Source organism: Theropithecus gelada, chromosome 7b, assembly GCF_003255815.1.
Source record: "Theropithecus gelada isolate Dixy chromosome 7b, Tgel_1.0, whole genome shotgun sequence".
NCBI lineage: Eukaryota > Metazoa > Chordata > Mammalia > Primates > Cercopithecidae > Theropithecus > Theropithecus gelada.
In genome coordinates, this window is record NC_037675.1 from 91,210,795 (window position 1) to 91,234,359 (window position 23,565).

General features: G+C 40.3%; 1 protein-coding gene across 2 annotated transcripts in view; it reads right to left on the minus strand.

Annotated features, from left to right (window-relative positions):
- Window positions 1-214: 214 nt before the first annotated feature.
- The window catches only part of EFCAB11 (EF-hand calcium binding domain 11), a 159,517-nt gene continuing 136,166 nt past the window's right edge, over window positions 215-23,565 (minus strand). For both annotated transcript variants that reach the window (XM_025390908.1, XM_025390909.1), the window contains exon 6: window positions 215-410. In XM_025390908.1, the coding sequence (XP_025246693.1) occupies window positions 329-410 (82 nt within the window). In that variant the 3' untranslated portion in view covers window positions 215-328. The remainder of the gene's footprint in view (window positions 411-23,565) is intronic.

Genomic DNA, 23,565 nt, shown 5'->3' on the forward strand with positions numbered 1-23,565 from the left:
GCCTGACTTAGGTCTGCTGGCCACACAGAAGGAGACCCCTGGCAGCAACCACCTCTAGGATTCCGAGATGCAAGTCCATCATCAGCATCCAAAAATTATGATTAAAAGTTTAGTCAATTACTTATTGCATGCCCGTGCCAAAATATCTCCCGTAACCCATATATATGTGCGTGTGTATAAATACACATATACACCTACTATGTACCCACAAAAATTAAAAATTTTTAAAATGTTTAATCACAAGTCTGTAGTATAACATCATTAGTAGAGTCTGCTGACATTACAATCTATTGATCTCCCCAGAGTTACCAAAAGTATTTCACAATAGTTAGGCTTCCTTCTGTCCATAGTTCAGGGCATATTCAAAGTCTCTAAAGCTGACGTGACCATCTGAGTCTCGATCTACTTCCCTGGAAAATGAAACAAAAAGTCATTTACACATTATTCTCGTTAACACCTATGCACCGAGAGCACATTAGAATCTTTATTTATTTGCATGTCTGTGTGACAGAGGAACCTACTTTATCTACTTGAAGGCTGAGATTGATGCCTTTTCTTTCACTGATAATAAATGTTTGCAAGAAAGAAAGGGTATTTATTAAAACTTACAGAAATAATATATTCCACATATTTAAAGAGATGAAGCCAAATACACAGATTATATAAGACAAAAAGAAATGGCTCTTTCTAATTATCTTACACATGTCTTTCTGTGATATGTCAAAAACATATGCAGGCCAGATGCAGTGGCTCACACCTGTAATCCCAGCACTTTGGGAGGCCAAGGCTGGTGGATCACCTGAGGCCAGGAGTTCCAGAGCAGCCTGGCCAACATGGTGAAATCCCGTGTCTACTAAAAATACAAAAAATTAGCCAGGCATGGTGGCGGGCACCTGTAATCCCAGCTACTCGGGAGGCTGAGGCAGGAGAATCGCTTGAACCCGGGAGGGAGGCAGAGGTTGCAGTGAGCAGAGATCACGCCACTGCACTCCAGCCTGGGTGACAGAGCAAGACTCCATCACAATTAAGAAAAAAAAAAAAAGTGTGTTTGAAAGCATAACTGAGGAGTAGTGGTCCCAAGTCCTCTTTGGGGGGCATTCTAAAACAATGCCTTACAAGTAGCTCCTGCGGTTGATGCCAATCATATTTTGTTCAAACCTCAAATTCGTATCAACCATGACATAGGACTTTTTAAAGCAAGGACTGGCCCAAGCAAAAGAGCCACTAATCACTGTAATAGTTTTAAAGCAGGCTTTTAAAATATTGAATTCTAAAATAAACTTTCTGAATATTTCATGCCAAAGTCTCTGAAGTCTATAATGGTTCTGGATAGAGTGATGATAATTTTTCATTCTTTTGAAGTAGAGAAAAATCCCTACTTCTCTGCCCCAGGGCAAAACCATGTTGCAGTGTGTTCGTATAAAATGACTGCAGACTGCGGAGGCCATTATTCTTATTACTTCTTTTGGTAAAATATACATGATGATTTCATGCTACACAGGACCAAAAGTATAGTGTCAGATCTCTTCTAAGGGATTAGAAATAATCAGTATCACGTTACTAACTACAGAATATGAATCATCCCTTTTATTAAATTAGATAATTGAAGATTCTTAATATTGCCTAAGTATTTTTTCCCAAGGAATTGGATTAGATAAACAGCCTTTTTTCTTTCCACTCTGAACTGGTATGGTTGAACTATAAATCTCAGACAGTGAGTTAAGTGAATAACCTAGAAAAATAATGTTTCGAATAAACTGCTTCTGATAATATTTTTTGTGTGTGCGAGTGTGCTTATTCACTTATTGAGATGCTGAATGCTTGTAGAGAAGTGAGTCCCTTTGCCTGACTTTCTGAGTAAACGACCTCATTGTTATTGCATTAACTTTTTTTTTTGAGATGGAGTCTCACTGTGTCACCCAGGTTGGAGTGCAGTGGCGCGATCTCGGCTCACTGCGACCTCCACACCTCTCCGGCTCAAGCAATCTTCCCACCTCAGCCTCCTGAGTAGCTAAGAATACAGGCACACAGCACCACGCCTGGCTACTTTTTGTATTTTTTTGGTAAAGATGGGGTTTCTCTATGTTGCCAGGCTGGTCTCAAACTCCTGAGCTCAAGCCATCCCTCTGCCTCGGCCTCCCAAAGTGCTGGGATTATAGGCATGAGCCACTGTGCCCCGCCTGTTCTTGTATTAAGTTCTGACTTTTCTTGCTGCCTTTGCCAGAGCTTTCCATCATCAAATGAGCATAGTATAACTAAGAACTGTTAAAACTGGAAAGTGTATTCAAAACGTGTGGGGTGGCATTTTATTCACATAATGAATGGCAGGGCATCATCATTTTAAATTTATATTTCATATGAGACATGCTGAAATACTTTATGTCTTTGGACTTTTCGTCCTCATCACATATATACAAGCAGGTCTGGTCATCTCACAGAGAGTGCAGAGGAAATTCAAGTTCACGGCTATCATTTTAAAAGCGAACAAATACTGTTTTTCATTGCAGACAGAATCATTCTGAAGAAGGAAGGTCTCATAGCACCCACACTCCAATCACTGTGACAGAAAAGATGTGTGGTGGGTAGAATTAGTGACTGGCTGCGGAGAGGAAGGAAATGTCATCAGGTAAAAAGCCCCCTCGTTTCTGTTACAGCATTCAACCCTAACGTGAGTTTGCTCTAGTTTTGAAACTAGAATATGTTGTTTGGGTGTCATCAACAAACCCTCAGCACTAAACAATTCAGCCTCCTCACCCCACAACCCTGACGCGAAAGAAACTTGAGGACGGCAAGACCTTTGTCTTGTTTGCTGCTGTGGCCCCACTTCTTGCCCCCCAGCAGAGGACGAATGTTGAATGAATGAATTTGTGGAATAAATGAATCTGAGGAAACAGCTGATAATATTATAGAAAATCTATTACCTTGCAGGAGGTACTAGGGGATTAAAGAAAGAAACTATCACCTCATTGTCTTCACTGAGTCTAAAAACGCTTGTGGCCTGACGTGATGGCTCATGCCTGTAATCCCAGCACTCTGGGAGGCCCAAGCGGGTGGATCACCTGAGGTCAGGAGTTCGAGACCAGCCTGGCCAATGTGGTGAAACCGCATCTGTATTAAAAATACAATAACTAGGCAGGCATGGTGGTGCATGCCTGGAATCCCAGCTACTAGGAAGGCTGAGGCAGGAGAATTGCTTGAACCCGGGAGGTGGAGGTTGCAGTGAGCCAAGATCGTGCCATTGCACTCCAGCCTGGGTGAAAAGAGCAAAACTCAATCTCATAAATAAATAAATAAACGCCTGAGAAACACCTCAGACCCATCATTCAGGGATCCGTAAGTCACTCAATTACGGCTTCCAGGCTCAACCACATTTTGCAAAGCATAGAGTAGGTACAGACGAGACCACATGAGAGACAAGCTTTGGAAAATGAGGCTCAAAACACGGGGCAGTGGAGCGGGGGAACCCCTTGAATGTCAGGCTGAACCACTTAGAGTGAAGCAGCAGGAAACTGTGAACCAGTGCCGAACACCGGGTGCACGTGTTCTAACCGCCCCCCACAGCCAAAGACCACGCACTTCAATCCAGTGAAGCAGCTGCCCTTTTACCAGACACAGGGATATAGGTATAGACACATATACAGACTTTTATCTCAGAAATGGCTTGTCAAAGGAATTAAAGTTTATGCAGTGTAAAAGAGGAGAATTAATTGTTATTAACAATAACTGCTTCTAGAAATGTAGGTCCAGTGAAATCAAAGGCTTTTTTGGTGTGTTTGTTTTTGAGATGCAAAAGGGAGACCTGGAACTGATTTTGGGAGTAGAGACTCAAGAGAGCAGAACTGGGCTGGGCGCGGTGGCTCACACCTGTAATCCCAGCACTTTGGGAGGCTGAGGTAGGTGGATCACTTGAGGTCAGGAGTTCGAGAGCAGCCTGGCCAACATGATGAAACCCCATCTCTATTAAAAAGACAAAAATTAGATAGGCATGGTGGCACGTGCCTGTAATCCCAGGTACTTGGGAGGCTGAGGCAGGAGAATCGCTTGAGCCTGGGAGATGGAGGCTGCAGTGAGCTGAGTTCACACTCCAGCCTGGGTGACAGAGCCAGATCCCATCTCAAAAAAGAAAAAAAAAAAAAAAAAGAGAGAGAACTGCTCTGTATTACTTGGTATGAACAATTTAGGACCAACCAGGAGGAAGGAGATGACAAGCCAAGACAGGAGAGGGTACAGGCACAGGGAGATGCCATATGAGAACAGTCATGAAATTCCCCAATGATGCGGTGACCAAAAGTCCTTCGATTAACTGTTACGTCTCCTACGTACTTCCAAATTGTTTGTATTACCTGTTCTAACCTCTCCCCTATCTTCACCAGGAGTTCAAGACCAGCCTGGGCAAAATGGTGAAACCCCATCTCTACTAAAAATACAAAAACTAGCCGGGCGTGGTGACGCACGCCTATAATCCCAGCTACTGGGGAGGCTGAGGCAGGAGAATCGGTGGAACCCAGGAGGTGGAGGTTGCAGTGAGCTGAGATCGCGCCACTGCACTCCAGCCTGGGAGACAGAGCAAGACTCCGTCTCAAAAAAAAAAAAAAACAAAGAAAAACAAGTGGTTATAATTACTTTCATCAGCATGAATGTTAGCATTTTTCTCTCTCACATCCAGATTTGTTACACAAGATTCTAATTGCTCTTTTTGGTGGTGCTGTGTGGGCTTCAACAGCCCAGGCTGGCTGCTTCCCTGACCCAGAGCTAAGAGGTCTCAACCCTGAAGGAGCCAGGGTTTTACACTGGGAGACTTTTATTAAGATTAGTAATAAAAGGGTGGGAACATATTGCTCTAATACATTCTGAAGGAAAACCTAGGGTTTTTTAAATTAAAAAAATGTCAATAGTTGGCTGGGTGCAGTGGCTCAAGCCTGTAATCCCAGCACTTTGGGAGGCCAAGGCGGGCAGATCCTGAGGTCAGGAGTTGGAGACCAGCCTGACCAACATAGTGAAACCCCATCTCTACTAAAAATACAAAAAATTAGCTGGGCGTGGTGGTGGGTGCCTGTAATCCCAGCTACTTGGGAGGCTGAGGCAGAAGAATCACTTGAACTCAGGAGGCAGAGGTTGCAGTGAGCCAAGATCACACCACTGGACTCCAGCTCAGGTGACAGTGCGAGACTCTGTCTCAAAAAACAAACCAAACCAAACCAAAACAAAAGTAAATAGTCAGTGTTTCTCACAAGCAGTAAATGTTTCTTGTATGAAAATGCTGACATCATAACAATTTCTTAGAATGTTCTGAAAGTGGTTATTTCTTGGAAAATCATTTTCTTTAAAATTATTCAGGGGTACCCCATGTCCAAGTCTCCAAAGCCAGGCTTCAGACTAGAGTACTTGCTTTTACCCAAGTTACTTAAAAATAATGAAAGAAAGAAAGAAAAGGAAATGCTTTAAATTTTATTACATTAATACAATGGAATCTTTTCTATTAAAATGATATAAAGACTATGAAAGTGATATTTTTAAAGTGGGAACAAGAATACAGAATGGTATATGCATCATCATTGCAATGTTTTCATTTTTTAATTTTAATTTTAATTAATTAATTAATTACTTTAGAGACAGAGTCTTGCTCTGTTACCCAGGCTGGAGTGCAATGGCACGATCTTGGCTCACTGCAACCTCTGCCTCCCAGGTTCAAGCGATTCTCCTGCCTCAGCCTCCCGAGTAGCTGGAATTACAGGCACGGTCTCAAACTCCTGACCTCAAATGATCCACCTGTCTTGGCCTCCCATAGTGCTGGGATTATAGGCGTGAGCTACTGTGGTCAGCCCCATAATTGCAATTTTATAAACGTTTATATTCTTTTAGGCAGAAGCTGAAGGTTATATGCTACATAGAAACTTATCTTATGAAGATGGTAGGGTTTTGGGCAATTCTGTCTTAAGATATTCCTTAATATTACTTACATATTTTTCACCTGAAAGAATATTTTCTTTCTTTTTAATCTGAATTTTCCAAACAATTGGCCTTATTTCAAATTGTATAAATCCACAATAGCTAGAGCTAGGCTTCTCAACGTCAGCGCAACTGATATTTTGGACCAGACAATGCTCTGATATAGCAGAGAGGGGGCTGTCCTGGGCATTGCAGGGCGTTTAGCAGCATCTCTGGCCTCTGTACCTGCCAGATGTTGGTAGGACCCTCTCCCACCCCTCACGCCCAATTGTGACAGCCAAAAATGTCTCCAGAAATTGCCAAGTGTCCCTTGGGGGACACAATTGCTCCAGTTGAGAACCATTGAGCTAGAGGAATCACAGTTTAAGGCAATCCTTTCGAACAGTCCAGCTAAATCTACACTTACTGATGTAATTGCTTTAAAGACTTTTTCTCAAAAAAAAAAAAAGTGATTTCAGGGTCAGCTGAGGCACATGTGTCTCAGATCATACAGAAGATTGTCCCAACACTCTGAGGTTTTGAAATGAGCCCAGAGAAGACCCCACTGGAGAGGCAAACTCTTGCTGGTGGTAACAGGGACTATGCCAGACATATCTGTGTTCCCAACAAAAGCACTGACAGAGAGTAATTATTTTGTGTCACTCTGATAATCACATGAGATTTTGAAAGTTGATGCCGTATTTGATTCACCTGAAACATGAATGAGAAATTTAATGTGGAGGCCAAGATTTAAGTGAGAAAAGTTTTCTTAGTGGGATTTTTGGGGTGGGGGAAAAGGGAGAGAGCAGCTTTTTCTTTCTGATTCTTTATGGAATAATTTAAACCAAAGTCAAAACTGCCATTACATTAGGGACAAAGCTGTCATACTGACTGAACAGTGAAAGTAAAAATTACCCTCCAAGCAAGGCGCCCCTGCTGGGGATGAGAGGACCCGCCAATTGAAGATGTAATGATGACTCCCTCTCCCGCAAGCAGCCTTCTCTTCTGAGGAGCCCGCTGCTGCTTCCCACTGGCGTGCTTGCCTCTTTGTTGATGAGAGTCCTGCAGGGCTCTACAGCAATTCAGCTGGTAATGTGTTTATTAATTTTACCTTTTTAAAGACATGTGTTAAGAGAAGCCATTCAGATACGCAGGAAAGACTAAAGAGATATGCAGATGATTTCTGGTCTCTTCTAGGCTCCGACATGACTCTGGCAGATGCACTGCATTCTCTTCGGCGTGTACTGGGGTCCCTCTGTGCCCATCCCACACTATGCAACCTTCTTTGACACCAGCCGCTGCTGGGAAAGCCTCGCCTGAGCCAGTAACAGTATCTTTTGCTATTTGGGACTGCTCTGATACCTGGGGTGGCACCCCCTGCCCCCTAAGCATGGAAGCATGAAAAAGAAGGTGTTAAGGCCCTCTTCAGGCACAGAGCAGGTAGAACTTCTTGACCAATTTACACTCCAGCTCACTCTGCTGTTTTCTCTTTCCTTCATTGTGCATGGCTCCAGTCTCAGGCTGGTAATTAACACTTAAAAGCCTGTGGACGAATTATTGAATCAATGTACCAAAGGAGCACAGGACTGTTGTGGAGATGTCACGCTTATGGTAGGAAAAGGCTGTTGCAATACCAAGCCTCCCCTCTGCATCCCAGACGTCCACATGTGGGTAGAACAGAGCAGGTGGCACCCCTTGACCAATGAGGCATGAGGACCGGGGGATAATGGTTCTCCGCTTCGGTGCTGCACGTAGACAACTCTGCGGTCATTCTCTTGGCTCTTCGGAGGTTCTGGTAGGATCAAGCTCCAATCGCTCATGGTAGTAATGAGTTTGGTGACAGACACTTGCACTCCCTCATTCTCTGTTTCACAACGACCTGTACACAAGCCCTCATCAGGCTCTGCTTTCAAGAAGAACCCAGGTTAAGACACAATGGAAAGTTTATTTTGAGAGATGAAACTTCACACAGAGCATTTAAATTGCCATCAGCAATAGCACGTCCTATCAGATTCTCATTCAAGTAAAAGAGATCTCACTACTCGAAAGAGATCAGACTATTCCTCTATTTGCAAAATGCTTTTTTTTTTGGAGGAAATTAAATATTGTCTTTAAGAAGAGCTCTGAAGTTTCGAGTTCCAAGCAATTAAAACGCCAGAGTTAACCAGAAAAAAAACACTGCAGCAGTCTTTTTACTGTCTAATATACATGTCTTATTAATAATATTTAGTTCGTTAATAATAAATAGTATTATTGGACTTTAAGTGCTCCTTCAGAGTGAGGACAAGGTATTCCTGAATATAAGATTCTGATAGGGTTCTTTTGGATGCAGAGGTATAGTTATGATCTGATCATAAGCAAGTGCTGGACCTGGCTGTTTAGGATGAACTGTGAAGCATAAGAGAATGTCCAGTTCAGGCCAGGAATAAAGAATGACATAAGCCAGGCAAAACGGTGGCCTCATTAGCACTCAGCTCAGCCTACTAGCCTAACAGTTCCATGGACATTGTTGGTTTCTTCCCCAACATCCATCCTACCTGCTCTGTGCCATGCAGCAGCTGTGTGACTGTGGGGGACAGATCTCCACCCCAGCTCTAGAAGTGGGATCTCACTGGCCTTAAACAATGACTGTAATCCCACTCTCCTTACCACAGTGACTGGCTCGAGGATTGATTGGCTTAAGCCAGTTAACACATGTCATTCCTCCCCTGGCCACTACTGATTGGTAAAGAATTGGTACAAACATAATGAAGTCTAGGAATTTTGTTTGCAAGTTGAGAAGCTCTTTGAATGCGGACACCTGAGATGCAGAGGCGAGGCTTGCTATTGCAACAGCCTTTTCCTACCATAAGCGTGCAATTTCCACAACAGTTCTATGCTCCAATGGTACACTGATTCAATAATTTGTGCACAGGCTTTTAAGTGTTAATTACCAGCTTGAGACTGGAGCTATATATAATGAAGGAAAGAGTCAGAGAACAGCATAGTGAGCTGGAGCCTAAACAAACCATGCCTGAAGCCTCCCCTATGTCAAGACTCTTAGTCACTGACCCAATAAATTCCCTGTGTTGTTTAAGGCAGGATGAAATGGATTTTCTGCTACTTGGAAATGAAAGCATCCTGACATACAAAGGATCCTGTCTGAAATATTTTCCAAACCTTGCAGTATTTGGAACTTGATGGTCAGACAGCAGATACTCAATGAACATAGTAGTTTTGAAATGATTATTCCATTTTAAAGAAACCATAAATAATTTAGATTTCTGTTTGGATGCTAGTTCAAGATTCTGGATTATTCTCCTCAGCTCTGCATTCTAAAGAAGTAACTTGCTTGCTGTATCCAACAGAAAGTTCTGTTTATGGTGCCTTAATTATGATTCTTAAGGCACTGAAGAGGCTATTGAGGGGACTAATATATATTTTCCCTAACAAGTGATGGAATAAATTCTCCAGTCCAAGAAAAAAGGAAAAATGGATGTAAAATACAGCCACTGCTTGCCAAAGTGATTAACCATAAATAATGACTCACTTTTTCCTATTTACTAAATTTTAAGAACGAGGAATCTCATTGACAGCTTGAAATATTTTAAAAGGGAGAAAATATAATTTCAGTATGTCATTTCAGATGATTGACTACTTGTAGACATGTGGATAAATGCAATCAACATATAGCCCAAGGCCTTAGACTATACTTCCAGGAAATAATTTGATATTCCTTCTCTATCAAGTGTTTTAACAGAGCTGCTAATAACCGGGGATATGATCGTGTTGCTAACGTTGATTCTCTGGAAGAGAAATGGCAATGTAAGAAAACAGCACAGATCAGACAGCTTTCAGGATAAAATGCAAAAGTGCATCTTCGAACTAATAATAACAAATCTGTTTCCCACACTTCTGAGTCACTAAGATCTTCCATTCTTCCCCCCATGCCGTAAATGTGCAACTACCACAGGCCCACTCTGAATATGGCAGGGAGACAGTGTGGTCCAGGAGAAACCTCCCAGGAGGGAGCTCTCTGCTCAGCTAGGTTGCTGCCAAGTCCTGGGCAAGTTTCTCAACTGGGCAAGTTTCTCACCTGCTATGACTTTGAAGCTGCTCACGTGTCAAGCTGAATGGCTAGGCTAGATGATTGCTAAGATTTGCTCCAGTTCTCAATTTTGATGAATCTAAGCTGGATCTTAGTTATACAATTAGTATCTTTGTATGCAGAAAATTGGAAAATGCAACCCAACTCCTGTTAGCCATGTTTAGCCTTTTAAAAAAAAAGTAGTTTGAACCTTTGACCCTGTGGACATTTATAAGCAACCATAAGCATATATAAATGTAAAGAAAAAAGATCCTACCATCAACAATGTGAAATATTAGTGGAGATAAAGCCATTTCTATTTCAAATATATAATCACTTCAGCTGAGATACCCAGTATCATCTTGAACTTGATTATGAGATAAAAGAAATGGGACAGAGATGGCAATCATTTAATCTCTTAAGAACAGCTATTCTGAAGAGCTTTTCACTCTATGCTCAATAGATTTCTAGCAGGTTATGATCTGGCTAGAAAGAAAGCATAATGATGAAGAAAATTATGTTTTCAATAACACAGGCTTTTTACAGTACAAGTCCTTCCACAAAGGAGGCAATAAAATGAACTCTGACCACTTTAACAGATGGCATAATGGCTCAGTGCACAGATGTGGCCTCTCTGAAAGCAACAAGTTCATCTCCTTGACTGGAGGTTTAGGAATGAGCTGAACTTTCAAGTGTAATGTAGGAAAGATTACATACTTCCATACAAGAAAGCTGAGTATTAGTGGGTTCAGAAGCTTGGAGAGATGGACTAAAAGAATAAGGCTTAATGAGTTTCATTTTGCTAATGCAACAAATAGAGTTGAAGTTGAAATGTGAACTATAAATATCAAGCCATTTGTAAATGCCCTCCTAATTACATTGTTAGCCATTGTTTGGACGGAAGCTTGCCTTTTAAAAAGTATACTTCCTCAGAGTCAGAAAATACCAATTGTCAAATAATGCTTATTTTCTTTAATAGTATAATATTCTGAGTGGGATATATTTTTAATAATATGTGATAGAAGGACTGTAGAGTTTTTTGTTTACTTTCTTTGGGAAATTTGATAAATCAAAAGTTTATCTGGGAAAATAAATATGCCATAAAATTAAAAATATTTTTAAAAATAATAATGTTATCAAAACAAAAATAAATCCTCAATTCAGTAATTAAAACAGCGTGATTATTACTCAGGAATCAATGGATAAGAACAATGTCCAGAAATAGGAATATAGGAATTCTGCAAAATTCAAACAAGGCAATTCAAACGAGTGGGGATGGAACAGGTTGGCAGGAAAAGAAGCTGGGATAATTGGCTATCCATTTGGGGATGGGTGGAGTTTGACTCCATGGCAGAGCCTGCTTTGTGTTCAGCAAAATTTACTTCCCTCTCTTCCGGGGAACATAGCTAGACTACATTTCCCAGCCTCCCTTGCAATGAGATGCAACCAGGAGTCCCGGCAATGAATGTTAATAATATAATGATATAGGAACAAAGACTAGCTGTTGCTCCATCTAATTAAAAGCGTAATATTTCAAAGGCCTGTACAGGACCTTATAATCACCCTGTGACATGGCCAAATCCTGAAGGATATTCTCATAACAGTGTTAGCAAATACTCACCAGTAAGTGAGTAATTTACTCTGTATATCTTGGTTGTAGAAAAATTATTTTAAAATTCTGTGAAGATAGAATTTTTTTCCATTAAATGAGAGTGCAGGAACTTATATAAAAATTAAGATTTGTTTTTAACAGCTTGTACTTTAGTTTTCAATAATCCATTTGCGAAAATAAGATTTTACATCTCAGCCCATTTCTCACTGATGTGATGTGCATCACTGAGCCACTAGGAAATTTGGCCTTAGTTCAGCATGACTATAATAAATTATTTATGTTTTCATTTACAACATGCTCCTAGCATTTAAAACCTCTGGGTCTGTGGACAATAATACATGACATAAAAAATGAATAACATTTCTTAATGAAACAATTCCCTCAAATTATCAAAAGCACTCTATTAATGGAGTCCACTCACAATAAAAAAGTCACACCAAATGGAATGACCAAAAGGGCTTTTAACAAGAGAATTTCAGTCTAAAGAGATAAAGGTTCAGAGGGCCATATACAAGCATTTAGAAAATTATGAAATGCATGAGGGGCGTGAATATGGGCAAATCAATCAAATCCTAGGATTAAAACTAAGGGACTCCAAGTGAAAGTTCAGAGGGGACATTTGAGGACCCAAACCTGGAAGTGCTTCTTCATCTAACAGTTAGAATTTGTTTTCTATCCCTGCAATAATTCTCAGAGTTGGTATGGGGATGAGAGAAGAAAAAGGAACATACCGTGAGGGAGGTCTTACAAATTACATATGACATCCTCATTCCCCGACCCTGTCCGCCTCGCTCCCTCTGCCCAGCACTAAGCATTACTCCTGAGACGGGTGACCGTTGTGCTGACTCTGGTGTGGCATTTGCCTTGTGGGTGGGGGAGGCGAAGAGTCCTCAGAGGCTTCCTGCCAGGAACAGACACTGGCTCATGAGGGGTTTCAATATAGCGTAAATCACTAAGGGACATTAGGATGTTGGGGAGCTCTTCCTACCCTTGGGAAGAAACTGCTCTCCCATAAATTGCCACACTAATACCAATTTCAGGGATTCAAATTACTGGCCCAGTCCAGCAAGACATTTTCTGCCCATTATCTAGTTTCTCCTGCCTCCAGGCAGGGCCACATCATTGATTATGGAGCATTTCAGCCACTAAAAAAGATCACGCTCATCATTAAAGACATTAAGTGTTGATCTGTGCTGGCTAAGTGACTTAAAAGGTTCGTGCCCTTCTAGTAACAACTCAAAGAGGCTATTTCAGGATATTTATTAAACAAATTAAGTATTTACATTATGCTCAAGCACAGAGGCACAGTCACCGAGTGCAGAAGTGTAAGAAGACAAAACCAAGAGAATTTATGTTGGAGAGAACGCGGCATTTTTAGTTCTTAGAAGCGGGGGCTGAGGAACCTCCAAATGCTTGAGAAAGAGACTGAATTGGGCAGGGAAAGTGTTCTGCTTCCCTCCACCTGTCAATGGCATCCCAATGACCACCTCCTTAAAAGGGAATAAACAGTGATTAAAAACTGCAGAGACAATTTAGAAAATCTCCTTCAAGGCCTAAAGACTAAAGGAAACAGGTATATTAACCCTACAATTTTCCCCCACAATTTAAAATTTTAGGACCCGAATCATGATGACCCGGATTTTAGAAGTATTTTCTGTAGCCTATGGTACACACTCTGGTGAAGGAACCCACGTTTTCTTGAACACAGTGACAGCCCATGAATGCTGGACCATCAATGTGACTGAGATTAGTGATCCTCCTCGCCTGCCTATGAACCTGCAGTGGGCAGAGGTCACCTATATCGTGTTCACTGTGCTGTTCCCAGTATTCGGCACAATGTCTGGCACACAGTGGTGTTCAATAAGTATCTGCTGAATATACGAGCATGTGAACGGGAGAGTTCGGAGAAGGGAGAAAGAACTCACCACTCCACGATCTTACATCAATTGCTGTGAAAATGTTGGACTTGTCCTTCCATCAGCATAAGAACATTAGGATCCGGCTACTTAAATGTAAGACAGATGTTTCTCCCATTGTTATAGTCTTTATAATTTTCATTTTTAATGGCCATATGCAATTTTATCAAATGGATTTATAATACATTTTTTTTGTTGGACTTTTGAGTCAATCCAGTCTTTTCGCTTTTATAAATGTATTACTGAACATGTTGAGTAACTATGCAGAGGCGCGTAGATCACCTGAGGTCAGGGGTTTGAGACCAGCCTGGCCAACATGGTGAAACCCTGTCTCTACTAAAAACACAAAAATTAGCTGGGCGTGGTGGCACGCACCTGCAATCCCAGCTACTCAGGAGGCTGAGGCAGAAGAATCGCTTGAACTTGAGAGGCAAAGGTTGCAGTGAGCTGAGATCGCACCACTGCACTCTAGCCTGGGCGACAGAGTAAGACTCTGTCTCCAAAAAAAAAGAAAAAAGAAAAAAGAAATGGATTCTTGAGTTCAGTTACTCATTCACCAGGCAAACACTAAGAGCCCACTATGGTCCAGGCACAGTAGGTTCTGAAGATACATGGGTGAGCAGAAAACACAAGAGTCCCTTTGAGCTTTTACCCAATCCTGGGAGAGAATTCTACAAGCAAAATTAAATAATTCTATTAATACAAGCAAAATAATATTACCAGTGTCCTAAGCGCCCTGAAGGAGTGACAGAATGTTCTAGGAGAGGGTGGGACATAGGGGCGAGAACTGGGCAGCAGGTTGGGGGATCAAGACCTGGCTGAAATCTGAGAAGCAGGGAGCTAATAAGGGAGGTGCGAGAGGGGAAGAGCTCTCCAAGCAGAGGGAACAGCATGTGCAAGGTCCTTGTGGCAGGACAGAGCAAGGTACATTCAAGGAACTGAAAGAAGGCAAATGTGACCAGGCACAGAGTGAGGATGAGCATGGGGCCAAATGAGGCTGTGGGGTGCATGGGCTGGAACTATTCAGGTCCTGGAAGTCTATGTAAGGACTTTGGTCATGATCCAAAGAGCGATGGGAAGTCATCAAAGTGCTTCAAGTAGGGGGCTGACGTGCTTGATACAAATTTTGGAAGTTTATCTTTGCTTATTAACACCCTGCCCCAAAGGGATCCATGTCCTATCTCCAGCACCTGTGAATATGTTGTATTATGTGGGGAAGGAAAATTAGGGTTGCAGACAGAATTAAGGTTGCTGACTCTAAAATGGGGAGATTATCCTGGGTTATCTAGGTGGGGCCAATGTAATCTTCGGAGACTTTGAAAGCAGGAGAGGGTGTACAAGAACCACAGGAGCCAGAGAGATGTGAAGATGCTAAACTACCAGCTTTGTTGATGGAGGAAAAAGCCATGAGCGGAAAGCAGGGGGCCTCCGGACGCTGGAAACAGTAGACATGGCTTCTTCACTTGAGCCTCCAGCAGCAATGCGGTCCTGCGGACACCTGGATTTTAGCCCAGTGATGGCCATTTTGGATTTTGGCCTCCAGAAATGTAAGATGATAAATTTGTGTTGTTTAAAGCCACCAAGCTGGTGGCAACTTGTTATAGCGGCAATAGGAATCTAATACAAAGGAGATGATCATGAATTTAGTTTTGGGTATTTAAGTTTTACAAGTCTTTGACACAAAGAACATGGACATTTGGAAGTATTATTCATCTATAGCCACTCTCCTAATAAGTAATATGATCTTTATTTAATTATTTTACCTTTCATGACTTCAGTGTTATCATATATAAAAAGAAAATAGATTTAAGGTTGGTTCCAGTTCTAAATCTCTGAGCTTATAAGCCTGGAAAGGAACAAATATGCTTTTCACTTAGATTCCTGTCAGAATTTGGCAATCAGTGGGGAAAAAGTGATATTAAAAATAGTGATCTCAACTAAAGGGGGAAAAGATTCCATTTTTAAAAAGTACCCAAAATATGAAATAACTAGAAATACCTTAATAAGAAATGTGTTGAATTTATATAAAGAAAACTACAGAATTCCTTTGAGACATATAAAAGGATATTTGAAAATGTGCAGGGACAAGCCACGTGTGTATTCCTGGATGGGAAGACTGAACATTGTAAAGATGCCAAATCCTTCCCAATTAATTTATAGGTTGAATGCAATTTTCATCAAAACCCCAAAGGGAGTTCTTGGAACTTCACAAAAATGATTTTACCATTCATCTGGAAAATAAACAGGCAAGAAGAGCTGAGAACAAATGTGACAACAAGAAACACCAGGTTTTAGAACATATTGTAAGAATTGGGGGGAGGAGGGGGGAAGGTGTGTCCCTGGAGTAAGAATAAGGTGTCCAAGGGAATAGGACAGATGTCCTGGAAAGGTCCCCTCATATGAAAAAGGAATCAGCACAGCACAAGGTGACAAAGGCATTATATATAAATGGGGATTATTTAATAAAGGATCATGGAAAAACTGGCTATTTGGAAACAAAAATGCTTAGATCATCACCCCATGCTATATACCAAAATAAGTTCCAAACTCATTGACATGCTAGATAGTCCTAAAATTCAAACCAACCAAGAATATGGAAGCGGATATTAATCTGGTCTCTAGACAAGGAAAATTTTCTTAGTACAAAAGCAATTGAAGAAATTGTGAAGGAAAAGATCACAGATTTGAATAGATGAAAACTTAAAATCTCTGCACATCAAAAATTTTAATAAAAAAGGAAAACAATAAGCTGGAAAAACAATTGTATTAAAAATAGAAAAAAGTAAATGTTTTCACTATAGAAGAGAAAATGGGCAAATGGTATGAATAGATAATTCACAGAAAAGAGAACAGAAAAGGCTAATAAACATGTAAAAACGTTCAAGGTTATTAGCAATTGGAGAAATAAAACAAAAAAATGAGATACTCTTTCCACCTATTAGATTCGTAAAGATTTGAAAAATAGCACTCGGCCATTGGTAAGAACAGGGAGAGAAAGGGCATATGCAGTGAGGGGAGCAGAATTTGTTTGTTACAGGAGCTGTAAAAATGATAAAATAACTTCAGGCTCTCTGATACGATACCTTGATATCTAGGAACATCTCTTAAGAAGATAAAAGTGAAGACAAATTTGTTTATTGTAGGATTATTTATAAAGGAAAATGGCAAAATGAAAAGCATGGATATAAAACTCACACTCATCTTAACAAAAACAGAGAAACAGGGAAGAATCAATACCAAAATATTAATGATGATTATCTTTGGTTTGGTATGAATATGGTTGTTTGGTTTGTTTTGTTTGTTCGTTTTGTTTCCTTTCTTCAGACCTTTCTCTATTTCCAGCATATTCTATGAGGAGCATTTGTTACTTCAGCCAGATCTCCTCCCAACCGTCCACCTCCCATGCCCTGCCCCACCTTCTACCCTCCACCACCCACAAAATGCCTACGTGCTCAGCACACAACCACTTCTCTATTTTGTGAGTTTCCCATTGCGTGCAGCTGATAGCTGAGGGAAAATTCATGTCTGATAAAATCATCTTGCGAGTGATGGCCAACCAAGGAAAACCATTTCACACTTAGGGAGTTTACATAACGTGAGTTTATGAGAAAGGAATGAAAGAAAAGATGTTACGGGCAGAACTTTCAGAGAAACAACCGTGCTTGACTCTGCGGAGAAGGAATGCAGTTCCAGGGTGCCCGGTGTCTGCGTGCATTCCTCGGCTGCCGCTCTCTTTCAGTGACTACATGGTCTGACTATTTGACTGGTTTGACACTCTTTAGTAATAAATATATCCCCATATGGAAGTTTTACTGAAAATAGCTCCCTGGGGGGAGAAAAAAAAAAACTAACCTTTTTTTTTTTTTCCCACTTTGAATTGAACCACAGGTATAAAATAACTCTGAACTTGGTGTTCAGTGCTACAACCTCTAGAGCACTGTACAGAACAAATGCCCTGAAGTGAGAACTTTTCATGTCTTCTTTTCTTCCCCTCTTTGCTTTTCTGTCCCTCGCTGAAGTGAGCTGTGGTGAGGGCTTCAGACCTGCCGCCTGCCAGCAACACACGGTCTGGTCCACTGGGAGAAAGGGCTCTACTGACCTGCCCTCGATGCTTCCAGAGTCCAAGCCTCTCCCCAGAACAACACCACGTAGTCTTTTTTCCTTCAAGGGACTTTAAAAGTCACCCAGCAGGCTGGGCACGGTGGCTCATGCCTATAATCCCAGCACTTTGGGAGGACGAGGCGGGCAGATCACCTGAGGTTGGGAGTTTGAGAGCAGCCTGACCAACATGGAGAAACGCCCTCTCTACTAAAAATAGAAAATTAGCTGGGTGTGGTGGTACATGCCTGTAATCCCAGCTACTTGGGAAGCTGAGGCAGGAGAATTGCTTGAACCCGGGACGTGGAGGTTGTGGTGAGCGGAGATCAGGCCATTGCACTCCAGCCTGGACAATAAGAGTGAAACTTTAAAAAAAAAAATCACCCAGCCCTACTCTTTCATTTTACAGATGGGGAAACAGAGGCTCAGATGCACGAAGCTGCTTTCTTACCTAGCATAGCAGAGCAGGTCTCTGGATTCATGGCACAGTCCTATGCCCAGCTAATAACTCTGGGCTTTTGGAGATTTTGAGGGTCTTTGCCAACAACCCAGGTTGGTCCCATTGGACACAGAAAGAAACACCAATTTGTAATACACTGCCATCTCAAAGCTGTGTACACACTGCAAGCAGTACCAGGGACAAGACACTGGGACTCCCCATTTCAACTGCTTGATCATTTCCAGCTTATGTGGGAATATGGGATAAACTCTAGGATTAGGATGACTTTGGTGTGCAGTTAGCCTAAAGCTCTTCACAGCCATGCAGAATTTGGGGCTGAATAAGACATGAAGATCTATCCTTGGAATATGTGGTAATTATGACATCACAATGAACATCCTCCCCAGAGCCCCAAAGAATAGCCCAAGAGAACATCCCAACAATTTGGGGGTGGGAAAAGAAGGCACAAAAACATTTCAAAATATTAGTGTTTCAAAAATGGTGTCATAAGTATGCATGTAAAAAATTTGTTTAAGTTCTTAGTTAGGTTTTCCCCCCACGGATGCTGGGTTGGGCTTAAGAAAAAAGTCTTTCACAAAACCTGAGTTTAATAGGAGCATTGGTATCATAATTGGAGGAATTTCATTATGAAATCCTTTTTTTTTTCCCCAAGATGGAGTCTTGTTCTGTCACCCAGGCTGGAGTGCAGTGGCACAATCTCGGCTCACTGCAACCTCCGCCTCCTGGGTTCAAGCAATTTTCCTGCTTCAGCCTCCTGAGTAGCTGAGATTACAGGTATGCGCCACTACGCCCAGCTAATTTTTGTATTTTTAGTGGAGAAGGGATTTCACCATGTTGGCCAGGATGGTCTTGAACTCCTGACCTTATAATCCACCCGCCTCAGCCTCCCAAAGTGCTGGGAGGTGTGAGTCATCGTGCCCCGCTGAAATCCTTTCTAATTAGTACTATATAAATTGCTGTAAATTTGAATTTTGGGCAATGGTGAGGAAATAAGCTGATGGAGGAAAGTGAGTCCTCCTGGAACATCCTAAAGATTAGAGTTTTGACTCATTTGTCGGGTTCAACTGGAAAAATAAAAATCAAGAAGAAAAGAATTTTATCATTTTTTCCTATTTTAGTGAATAATGTCATTGGTATTGTGGTAGACATTACACTGAATCTGTAGATAGCTTTGGGTAGTACTGACATTTTCACAATATTAATCCTTCCAATCCATGAGCATGGTATATCTATTTTGTCTGTGTCCTCTTCAATTTCTCTTATCAGTGTTTTATAGTTTTCCTTGTAGAGATTTTTTATTTCTTTGGTTACATTTCTTCCTAGGTATTTTATACTTTTTTTGTAGCTATTGCAAATGGAATTGCTTTTTTGATTTCCTTTCAGTTTGTTCACTGTTGGCATATATAAATGGTACTGATTTCTATAAGTTGATTTTGTATCATATAACTTCATTTAATTCATTTATCAGTTCTAATAGTTTTTTGGTGGAGTCTTTAGGTTTTTCTAAATATGTTGCTAGCAAACAAGGATAATTTGACTTCTTCCTTTAGGAACATGACGAAGTACCAACAACTCCTTAAAAAGAAAATCTTTGAAACATTAGAGCAAAAGATAAAAAATTTGTGAACTAACAAGAAAAGTAACCATAAAAGAAATATGTTCTTCTCATAATACAGTTAATTCACTCCTAGCACACTTTGCTGGCCCTCACAATTACTTACATGTTAAAAGGCTTAAAAGGGAATTTTATAAAATAAAGTATATATTCCTAATCTTTAACTTCTGAAAACTAAACAAAGCAAAACCCTTAGTGGAGATACAGATATTAGTGGCATGTTTCCTAAAGTAAACTCAAAACAGAGATACTCTTTATCTTACATTTTATTTAATAAACTAGCAGAGGGTCTTGCCATGGTGAAAAGGCAAGAAAAACAAATAAGAAAAATTAATAGGAAAGAAACATTATTAATTGCTACAGCTGCGATTATATAACCCAGAAAACTCAAAGGAATCTACTAAGAATTTTAGAAGTAAAATAATGCAAGGATAATTATTATATAAAACATGCTCTAAAAATAACATTCCTTTTCAACAACAACTATCAAACTTTTTGTTTCAAAATTAGATTTCTCTTATAACAAGGAAAAAATATATCTGTATTTAATACACATTTGTTGAGTACCCACTTGGTAATTAAAGTAAGGTGGAATGTATCAGTCCAATAAAAAAACTATAAACATTTTATAAAAGAAAAAAGAAAAATAGGCAATACTTCAAGGTAATTTGTAGATTTAATACATTTCTAAATAAAATAATAATAGGATATTTTAGTATGTAAGAATTCTGAAGTTCATATCAGAGATTAACTGGGACAATAAGGGGCAGCTTAAGAGAGATCAGAATGTATCAAAAAGCAACCCACATTAAAAGAAATAGGAGCAGCGACTAACACCTGTAATCCCAGTGCTTTGGGAGGCCAAGGTGGGAGGATTGCTTGAGGTCAGGAGTTCGAGACCAGCCAAAAACTGGGCAACATAGTGAGACCCTGTCTCTACAAAAAATAAAAAATAAAAAAATTAGCTGGGTATGTACCTGTAGTCCTAGCTACTCAGAAGGCTCAGATAGGAGGATCACTTGAGCCCAGGAGTTCTGGATAACAGTGAGCTATGATCATACCACTGCATTTTAGCCTGGGTGATACAGCTGAGACTCCTTCTTTAAAAAAAAAAAATTATAAATATAAACTTAGATCCTTACTTTATACTATAAAACAGAATAAAGACATTGTAAATAAAAATTTAACATACAATATCCCAAAGATAGATGAAAATAATAATATATTTATCCCAGGTGGGTATTTAGATTCACTATTTAAAACACACGAGAAAATTACAAGTAAATTGCAGTTGCCAGGCCAGGCGTAGGCGTGGTGGCTCATGCTTGTAATCCCAGCACTTTGGGAGGCTGAGGCGGGTGGGTCACTTGAGGTCAGGAGTTCCGAGACCAGCCTGGCCAACATGGCGAAACCCCGACTCTACTAAAAATACAAAAATTAGCCGGGTGTTGTGGAAGGTGCCTGTAGTCCCAGCTACTCAGGAGGCTGTGGCAGAAGAATTGCTTGAACCCGGGAGGCAGAGGTTTCAGTGAGCTGAGATCACGCCACTGTACTCCAGCCTGGGTGACAGAGTGAGACTCTGTCTCAAAAAAGAAAAAAAAAAATTGCAGTTGGGGTAGGGAGTAAACCAAGATAAAAGGTAAATATGGATATGAAATTGTGATAAATATTATATGTAAATGTTGACATCTAAAATATATGAAACGCTCTTATAACTCTATAAGAATAATTCAAAATTACCAATGACAAACGGTTAAAAGTTACAGAAGGAAAAATATTTTAAATACCAAATTTAAGTAAATGTTCAACTTGCCAGGTAAGTGAAATGAAATAAAGCTGCAATGTCACACTTTACACTCACCAAAATAGCCAGTAAAGACAAGTGAGAAAGACCAGAGTTGGCGAGCCTCCAGGGAACAACACACTATGATTCAGTGATAGTGTTTCAAATTCTTTGGAAGACAGACAAGTAGAACTACAAAAGAAAGAAACAAGAGGGAAAGAGGAGGTACGGAGAAGAAGGGAAGGAAGGAGGGAGGAAGGGAGGGAAAAAGGAAAGAAGAAAAGATTATGTTTTTGACCCATTCATCTTATTTCTGAAAATGTATCCAAAGAAAATATACTTTAAAATTTTCTGCTCTTCAACAAACACAGGTAAGGCAATGAACAGACAAGCTACAGCCTAGAAGAAAAATCTTTGCAAAGTACATACCTGATAAAGCAATATGTAAAGAACTCTCAAAACTCAATGATAAAGCAAACACCACAGTAAACAACAGGTGAGAGATTTGAACAGACACTTCACTAAAGAAGATACGATGGAAAATACGCACATGAAAAGATATTCAACGTCATTGGTCATTACAAAAATACTGACTAAAACCACAGTGAGAGACGCCACTACATGCCTGTAAGAATGGCTAAATTTACAAAGATAGTGTGTTAGTGAGGACGCAGAGCACCTGGAATTCTCATTCACTGCTGGTAGAAATGAAAACAGGTACAGCCACTTAGGAAAAAATTGGCAGTTTTGTAAAAAAACTAGACATATAATACATCTACCATACGGTCCAGCCATTCTACCCCTAGCTACATATCCAAGGGAAAAGAAAGCACATATCTATTCGGACTTGCAAACCAATGTTCACAGCAGCTTTATTTGTTTAATGGCCCCAAACTGGAAACAAACCCAACCTCCATCAACATGGTACATTGTTACAATGTACTCAGCAATGGAAAAGGAATGAACTCTTGATACATGGTATCCCATGGATAAATCTCAAAGTAATTACACAGGGTCAAAGAAGCCAGACCAAAACAAGTACATAATTATATGATTCCATTTATATAATATTGTAGAAAATGAAAACTAATTTGCAGTGTCAGAAAGTAGTTCAGTGGTTATCTGAGAAGGGGGAAGGGGGAACAGGGAGGTGGGAAGGGGTAGGAGGGTGGGAGGAACTGCAAAGGGATACAAAGAAACTTTCTATTTTTTTTTTTCTTCCTGGAGACAGGGTCTCACTTTGTCACCCAGGCTGGACTGCCATTGCATAATCATAGCTCACTACAGCCTAAAACTCCTGGGTTCAAGCGATCCTCCCTGGTCAGCCTCCAGAGTAGCTGGGACTACAGGGGAATGCCACCATGTCCAGCTAATTACAAAAAAAACCCATTTTTTTTAGAGACGGGGTCTTGCTTTGCTGCCCAGGCTGGTCTTGAAGTCCTGGCCTCAAGCAGTCCTCCTGCCTTGGTCTCCCAAAGTGCTGAAATTACAGGCATGAGCCACTGTGCCCAGCCCCAAAGAAACTTTTAACGGTGACGGCTATCTTCAATATTTGACTGTAGTTATATTTCATGTGTATACATACCAAAAATTATTCAAGCATGTTAAATTATTAAATATATGTAGTTTATTACACATCGGTTATATCACAATAAAAATGTAAAAAAAAATTTAGATAAAAAGTCATTTATACCATCATCTTTTACAATGGTAAAAATCTGTTAGGAAATCCCAATCCAACAATAGGAATATGACTCAGTAAACTATGGCTCATCAATTTACCATAAAGCTTTTCTGTTATTAAACATAATACATGTAAAGACCACGCAGACATAAACTTCCTCATAGTAGGACACAAAACCACATATACAATATTATAACAGCTATACAAAAGCCTAGGATTACATAAGGTTAAAGACTGGAAGAGGCTATAGAAAAACCTAACAGTTGTCATAGTAAAGGAAGGGATTACAGGTGTTTAAGTGCAGAGCTGTCGATTTTTTTTTCCTTTATTCACAAAGAAGAGCATGCTTGTGTTTTAGAAGTTTAGTAACATCTTTCTAAAGCTCTCCAGAGAAACAGACACA